This window comes from Asparagus officinalis, chromosome 4 (assembly GCF_001876935.1).
Source record: "Asparagus officinalis chromosome 4, Aspof.V1, whole genome shotgun sequence".
Classification (NCBI taxonomy): Eukaryota; Viridiplantae; Streptophyta; class Magnoliopsida; order Asparagales; family Asparagaceae; genus Asparagus; species Asparagus officinalis.
The window spans coordinates 4,515,761-4,524,164 of NC_033797.1; the positions used below are offsets into that span (position 1 = coordinate 4,515,761).

Here is an 8,404-nt window from a genome sequence, read left to right on the forward strand (position 1 = left end):
CCTACACACCTTTTCCAGTTCGAATGCGGCCTTCATATGGTCCATGAAGTTTATAATTTTGTTAACGGGCTCAAGGTAAGCTTCGGGAGTTACCGAACTATAGTGCAACGCTAAATTTTTATTCAATCTAACTTCGACATAATGTAAATGGTCATGACGAACAATTGGCAATATGAGTATTGATCGGCCAGCGGTAATATGTTGTTGTATATAAAGTTCATATAGTTCATATAGCCGCAGATGAGCCTGGTCTCCATAGAGTGAATGTTGTTACACAAAATTAACACATTAAGAAATAGCGGCCTTCAATATGTGAACATGATTCAAGTTCATATAGTTAACTTTTTTGGAAAACATGTTAACTCTTGTGGGATACATGTTAACTCTTGTGGAGAACATGTTAACTCTTGTTGAGAACATGTTAACTCTTGTGGGATACATGTTAACTCTTGTGGAGAACATGTTAACTCTTGTTGAGAACATGTTAACTCTTGTAGAAAACATGTTAACTCTTGTGGAAAACATGTTAGCTTTTGTTTAAAACATGTCAACCCTTGTTGCTAACATGTTAACTCTTGTAGATAACATGTGAACTTTTGTGGCTATATGTTAACTCTGATAGATAACATGTTAACTTTTGTGGAAAAAATGTTAACTTTTGTGGATAACATGTTAACTATTCGGGTTAACATGTTAAATATAAGAGCTTATCTGTTAACTAATTATATGAGGATTGGTCTTACGCAGAAATATGTAGATACAATCCCGTACTGCTTGTTTAATTCAGCGTTCTCTGGCAACTGCAGCCATAGCCGTAATCTGTCTAAGAGTGCCTCTGTTACTTTATCATCAAGTCTTCCCCCGCGGATCATATACAGTAGATCCGGGTATGTAATTGCGCTGTTATCAGTAGTTATGACATATACGTACCTTAACAAGAAATAAGTTACGGAGGGTTAAAATTTAAAACATGAAAAGTAACATCTAAACGCAAAAACATAACAAGCAAAAAACACAGTTTCACATTTAATATTAAAGAGTTAGCATTAAATTACTTAACATATTAACTGTCGTGGATAACATGTTAACACTTGTTGCTAACGTGTTAACTCTTGTGGATAACATGTTAACTCTTGTCGCTAACCTGTTAAGTCTTGTGGATAACATGTTAACTATTGTTGCTAACATGTTAACTCTTGTTGTTAACATGTTAACACTCGTGGTTAACATGTTAACCCTTGTTGCTTAAATTTAAACGTGAAAGCTTTACATTTTGAAATCAGCACTTACGGGCTACATTTCTCCTTGCAGTACTGCTCGAGCCATTTGTTCTCCTCAGCTGAGAGTTTCTCTGCAACATTTTTTGGTATTCTGTAGTTATGTACAAAAGCCCCAGCGCTATCTAACACTCGTAAGCTAAACGTGCCTACATCAGGGATACCCTCATTCACCTCTTTTAAGGCAGCACGATCCACATCTGTTAAATACGTGCTTTTTAGCACATCCCACTTGCCAACACTGTCGTCATGGTAAACTGTTATTTTCTTTGGGGTGTCACCAACAACAATGGGTTCATCTTTGTGCTCACCATCTTTTAACTTCAATCCCTTAGCCCTCGGTTTCTTATCCTCAGTAAATGGTGTCCTAACCAGTTTACCTTTCTTGGTTGCTCTTTTGCTTGGAGCTCTACTCCTATAACCCACATATTTTTTGCTCACCGGCTTCCTCGGCCTCTTCGATCCTTCGCTGAGTGGAACTCTCTCAACCACACCTTCCTCCTCCTGCACCATCTGCTTGTCCTCCTCATCCTTGATCACCTCGTCTCTCTCTTCGCTCTTGCCCATTTCCTCGACAACTTCATTCTTGGTAACATCGTCTCTCTCTCCTTTCGAGCCCTCTTCATCCTCAACCATCTGCTTGTCCTCCTCATCCTTGGTCACTTCTTCTCTCTCTTCGTTCTTGCCCATTTCCTCGACACCTTCATTCATGGTGACGTCGTCTCTCTCTCCATAGTTGTCCTCTTCTTCTTCTTCCACTGTAGGGTTTCCTTTCAGCTGCTGTGCAATAAGCTTCTTCACATTGTTCTTTAAAATCAAGGGATCTACTATGTCACAAGATTCGTCCAACCCCTTAACCTTTTCGTTAAGTCTACGAATCTCGTCCATGAAAGTTTGACAATACAATTTCTTCGAGACCCTCAGTGTACGGCAAAGTCTCTGGTTTACTTTAGCAGCATTTCTCCAAAATTGCAGTTGCTCCTCAACCGGTAACGTTTCAATCTCATCTTCCCTTTCGAAAGCCTCATCAATGGCTTTTGACATTATCTATAATTTAGAAATAACAAAGAGTTAAAATCAAGTTTATAAAGGTTAACAGTAAGTGGTCCACAATTGACACAGATAATTAAAGGTTCTTCAATCATCTATAGGTAACATGTTAACTCTTGCTGCTAACATGTTAACTCTCTCTGGTAACATGTTAACTCTTGTAGCTAACATGTTAACTCTTGTGATAATATGTTAACTCTTATTGAAACATGTTAACTTTTGTTGCTAATATGTTAACTCTTGTGCATACATGTTAACACTTGTAGAAAACATGTTATCTATTGTTGGTAACATGTTAACTGTTGTAGAAAACATGTTATCTATTGTTGCTAACATGTTATGTATTCTTGTGATAATATTTAGCACCTTAGAACTTACCAAACCTATTGACCATCTCTTCTCATGTTCCTTCTCTTCTTCCTTCTTTTCAACCTTCTTTTCTTCTTCAATCTTCCTCTTCCTTACTGCTGCTTTCTTGGCCTCCCTATGTACGACTGGTAATTGTGGTACAATCCCTTCCCTTCTAAGCCTCATCAATGGCCTTCTGATTGGATATTTCTCATCGGATGGGCCAATTTCAGCTATTGGTTTTTGTACAACCTGGATGCTAGCTTTTGCAGCCTTGGCAACTATTGTTCTATTTCTAAAAGATCCATACTTCTCACCAATCTTCACCCAGTTAGTGAGGGGTGGTTTGGATCTATTGCTCAAGGCATATCTTTTAATCCCCGTCATTTCATAATACCATAGCTGCAAGCAATTAATACATGTTAGTATGCAATACTAATCTTTTAAACATGAATATAGTTAACACAACTCATCTTGCAATATAGTTAACACTGACAACACCAACTTTAATACTGGAAACACTAAAGTTAACATGAACCGAAATATAGTTAACAAGATCCTTAGAATAGTTAACATGAACCAGTAAGCCTTAATGGTTTCTTGACGTAAGTTGACAGAAAACAAGCAAGCGTTCACATGCACAGATTAATCCAACTTACAGGGATCAAAGGCATGCATCCAGGTACATAGCTTATTCCTGACCTGTGCAGACCTTCCCTGGCTATCTTAATTCCTTTCTTCGTCTGATCATAGATGTATTTCCCCCAGGCCACATTCCTCACTCTTTCAATTGAATCAACATATTTGAACAAGAGCCTTGGGATGCCTTGGACACTGCTAGGGCACCACATCAATGAACATTGATAAAGTATCTGCAGTAACACAAAATCTTCAATATCCTTCTTCTTCCTTGATTCAACAAGAGATTGCAGTAGCTCTTCCACATATCGCCGCATATTCTTCGCTGATTTCTTTCCCTTTCTAGTAAAACGTTTATGAAAATACTCCACCCAAAGCCTAGGGTAAGGATCTCTATTATTGTAAATTATTTCCCCATCAATTGGGAAACCTGTATGTTCATGCACCCAGTCCAAATCAAAATTAACAACCTTTTCTCTCCCACTTTCGGCATCGGGCAGAGAAAACGCCACTTCATTACCCTTATAGTGTCTCAATACAAGTTCCAGCGTGGGTCGATCTTTTGCTGGGGGGCCAAACTTTACATAATGCTGGAATGTACACCCTTGGTATGCATCCCAATGACACTGCCGCATTCTCGGTTCGAGGACTTTCATAAATTTACAATATGCGGAGAAACTTGCAGTGGGTCTAATTTTAGCAGCACCTGACTTTTTCCTGTATTATAATTAAACATTTAACATCAACAACACTTGACATCCAACATCCAATAGTTAACATGCAACAATGAACTGTAACAGTTACGCTATAAACCTTAACACTTAACAGCCAAACTTAACATTAATAAGAAACCTTAACACTTAACAGCCAAACTTAACATTAATAAGAGGTATATAGTTCACATTTAACATTAAGGTATCAGCTAACATGTCCTTCAACCAATGTCCAGGCATATAGTTCACAATTCAACTTCAATCCCTTAACATCTATGTAAATTACAAAATATAACATATAACATTATCTTACTTCTTTATGGATTTCTGTGGTGCGTTTAGTGAACTTGTAATTTTTCTTTTTCTCCTTACACCCATCTGGAAACTCAACAACGTTTGGGTGGCTTCATCGGTGCTGCCATTCCCTGATGATGACGCATGGGTGGACGACGACTTGGAGGCAGGGGAGGATGTGAGAGAATCGGTGCCACGGTCGGTCTCAGATGGCAAAAGGGGGTCTTCGTCGGTCTTGGAAGGCGAGGGAGGATCTTCGTCGGTCTTGGAAGGCGACGGCGAGTCTTCTCGCTCGTCGTTCATTGGTGCATGTTCCTGACGTTGCAGCGGCGGCGGAGGATGGTGAACCACTTCGTATTCGTTCGCCGATTTTTTCTCCATCTGCGAACTGGTTTCGACCTAACCCTAGAAGCGGATTTTGGTTTTTCGCCGGAGAGTAAGCCAGAGACAGAGTGCGGGAGGGAGAGAGACGAGAGAGAGAGAGCGCCTCGATAGTAGCGGAGTGGGCGGCACCGTTACCAACGCACGATGGCTGTAGCAGAGTGGGCGGGAAGGGTAAATTCGGGATTCTGAGGATTGAGTGAGCTGGAGGGGCTAAAATGAAGTTTTGGAGTGTATTTTGGGTTTATACCAAACTTTAAAAGTACATGGGGCTGTTGCACATTGTTTTTTCAAGTTTGGGGCCTTGAAGCAATTTTTCCTTTTTTTTATATAAATAATATGGCTAAATCTCAACAAAGTCACAAAGATCTTATTATTTTATGAGTAATGTCACATCTTCCTCCTGCATTATTTACTAGACTGAAATTTTAGCTACATCCTCCTCACATGTCATGTCATGCCCATCACTGTAATGTATAATAAGGCTTTCATTTCAAATGATCACTTGCTCCCGCTGTTCCCACATCCAGCCCCCCCTATCAAATAATATTTAGGGCCTGTTCGTTTATTTCCTAAAAACCAAGAAATGGAAATGGAAAAGGTGAAAATCTCAAAATAATCCATTTTTTTCAGTTCTATCTCTAAAACTCACCCACAACATCCAATAAAATATTATTTTTATCCAACAACTCATCCACATCATCTAATAAAATATTATTTTTATCTAACCACTCATCCACCACATCTAATAAAATATTATTTTTATCTAACAACTCATCCATCACATCTAATAAAATATTATTTTCATCCAAACATCACTCAACTCATCTCTTTTCATAATTTCAAATCACTCACATCATCGAATAAAATATTATAACAATTCACATCATCTCATTAACATTTCATTTCTTTGTTTTCATCCAAAAAAGTTGTGAAAACATTTTTCTTAATCTTGGATCACATCACCCAATAATACAATGACAACTCATCTCATCTCATTTCATTTCTTATTTTTAAGAATGAACCAAACAAAAAAAAGCAAGCTGTATTCATGTTATCACTGAAATTTGACCAAAACACTAAATTTATCCTTCAACCTCAACATCTTGTATTGATTTACGGAAATCTCACTTAACTATATCAGCGTACTCAAATATATGTTAGTATAAACTCCACCCCACAATTCTTAAATGCTAAACATTCAGCCATAAATTTTCTTCACACCCAAGGCTCGCAGCTACTTTTTGTTTAAGAATTCGGTTCGGTTTTTTTTGGGCGGTTCAGGGGTTCAAATCGGATCCAAACAGGTTTAATTCGGTTCGGGCGGTTTAGAGACTTCTTCTCATCCATTTAATTCGGTTCGGTTAACCGATCCGTTTTTTCGGGCGGTTTTTCGATCCGTTTTTTCGGACGGTTTTTTCGGTTGAACCGGTTTGTTTCGGTTTTTGCCCACCCCTACTTTTCATCATTTCAAATCACTCACATCATCGAATAAAATATTATAACAATTCACCTCATCTCATTAACATTTCATTTCTTTGTTTTCATCCCAAAAAGTTGTGAAAACACTTTTCTTAATCTTTCTTCACATCACCCAATAATACAATGACAACTCATCTCATCTCATTTTATTTCTTATTTTTAAGAATGAACCAAACAAAAGAAAACAACAAAACTACAGGAAATATGTTTCTTATAATTCATTTCCTTATTTTTTTCGCCAACCGAACAACATCAAAACTAGTTTTCTTAAAAAATCACTCACATCATCCAATAATAATGTGACAACTCATCTCATCTCATCTCCATTTTTTTGATTTCCTTTTTTTTAGCCAACCAAACAATTCAAAAACCCATTTTTTAGAAATAGTTTTCTATTTCTTTGATTTCCCATTTTTTAAGGCAAACGAACAGGCCCTTAGTTGTAGTTTGCAAGAAGTTAAAAGGTGTTACATATGCAAAACATGAGTAACTAAAACTATTGTATCCCTTCCATCCGTCTACCACACAAAAATACTTCCCCTAGTAAAAGGTAAATACAAATTTTGATGATTTGAATTATTTATTATAATTTAATATCACCAAATTTAAAGAGAGTAAAAACAAATAGTCACCAATTTTTTTGATTTTGGTGGTTAAGCAACTAAAGCTTAAAAGTTGTCAATTCATGTGATATCTATCCATAAATAACGATATTTTAAATTTGACCCAAGAGAGTCTAGCCAAGTTAGTAAACTGTCTATGAGTAGTACTCTAAGGTTTCGTGTTCGACTTTTCTGGAGAGCATCCATAGAAATTTAATTTTTTAGAATACTCGAGGCTATACTTTGGGGGTTTGCCCCTTTGCCACTCCCGGAGGTTTGATACCCCATGGTTAGAAGGATTGTGGGAAGTTCCCTGAAAAGGAAAAAAAAGAAGAAAATAAATAAATAAAAGGAAAAGTTTTTTTTTTTAAAAATTCTCTTATTCACGTACTTATATGCAAAAAGAAAATCCTGCATGTGACTAACCGATGACCCACCTACTCCCGCGGAGCACCACACCAAGAAACCGTCAGCGCAGTCCTCCCTCCCTCCCTTTTGAACTTCTTCGTGCCAACAAATCAATTGAACCCAGAATCTCGGAGGAAAAAACAAAAAGAAAGCCCAAAACCCTAACCCTAGATTTTTTTGCGCCCGTCAAAAACGTCTGACTCCATGAAAGCATCCCAAGGTACAAGATCCTTCTTTCCTCTCTGTCTCTCTGTTTCTTTCCTTTTTTTGGTCGAGTAAGAGAGAGAGAGAATTCCTTTTCTTGGAAAATTCTAGGTTTTTAGTTCTGTTTATTTTCCCGTTGTTAGAAAAATCCAAAAGTAGAATGGAACAGAGAGCGAAATCAGCTGTCAACNACGAGATCCACTCTCAGCAACCTTCTCAAAGCCTACGATAACAACTGGGAGTATATCGAGGAGGAGAATTATAGACTTCTTGCTGATTCTGTTTTCGAATCCCAGGTCCAAATGGGTTCCTTTTTTTTTAAAGTAATCTTTTTAATTTAGGGTTTTGATTCTAAACCCTCTCCTTCACTTGCACCAAAGTTCTGAAGTTGCGGTGGCGGTTATAATATTATACTCTAATTAAACCCCACAATTTGGGACCCCTTTCGCGAGACTTGTAAATCTGAAATAAATTTGTAGGGTTTGAACCTGTGTTAATCTGATACCAATTCTGATACCAAAAACTCCGAAGTTGTGGTGAGGGTTGAGGTTTATAAATTTAGGGTGAGGTTCTAATAAAAACCTACTTAGTCTAAAAACTAAAAACCAATCCTTACCCTCCAATCTATAACATCCAATGGTCAAAATTGAACAAAAAGCCCACTAAAGAGAATAAGCAATAAATCTATAACATCCAATGGTCAAAATTGAACAAAAAGCCCACTAAAGAGAATAAGCAATAAATGCATGTGCTGAAATAAATGCATGCGTTTTTTGTTCAATTTTGACCATTGGATGTTATAGATTGGAGGGTTAGGATTGGTTTTTAGTTTTCTAGGTTTTTATTAGAACCTCACCCTATATATATATATATATATATATATATATATATATATATATATATTGTTCGCGGGAAAAATCGTTGCTTTCTTCATTAATGATTCCATCGTACACTCTTGTAATAGTTTATCGATTACAAAGATCCGGTCTTTTTATAAGATCCGGTT

The 8,404-nt window shown here is 37.2% G+C and overlaps 1 protein-coding gene across 1 annotated transcript; it reads right to left on the reverse strand.

Moving 5' to 3' along the window:
• Positions 3,162 to 4,906, reverse strand: LOC109836412. The gene is made up of 2 exons (XM_020404305.1): positions 4,167 to 4,906; positions 3,162 to 4,127 (listed from the first exon to the last, which is right to left on the reverse strand). Exon 2 carries the CDS (start codon positions 3,968 to 3,970, stop codon positions 3,308 to 3,310), a length of 663 nt encoding a protein of 220 aa, XP_020259894.1. The 5' UTR covers positions 3,971 to 4,127; positions 4,167 to 4,906; the 3' UTR covers positions 3,162 to 3,307.

Bases quoted from the DNA above. Each gene is read 5' to 3' on its own strand.
- LOC109836412 (XM_020404305.1), bottom strand. From the start codon at position 3,970: ATGAAAGTCCTCGAACCGAGAATGCGGCAGTGTCATTGGGATGCATAC.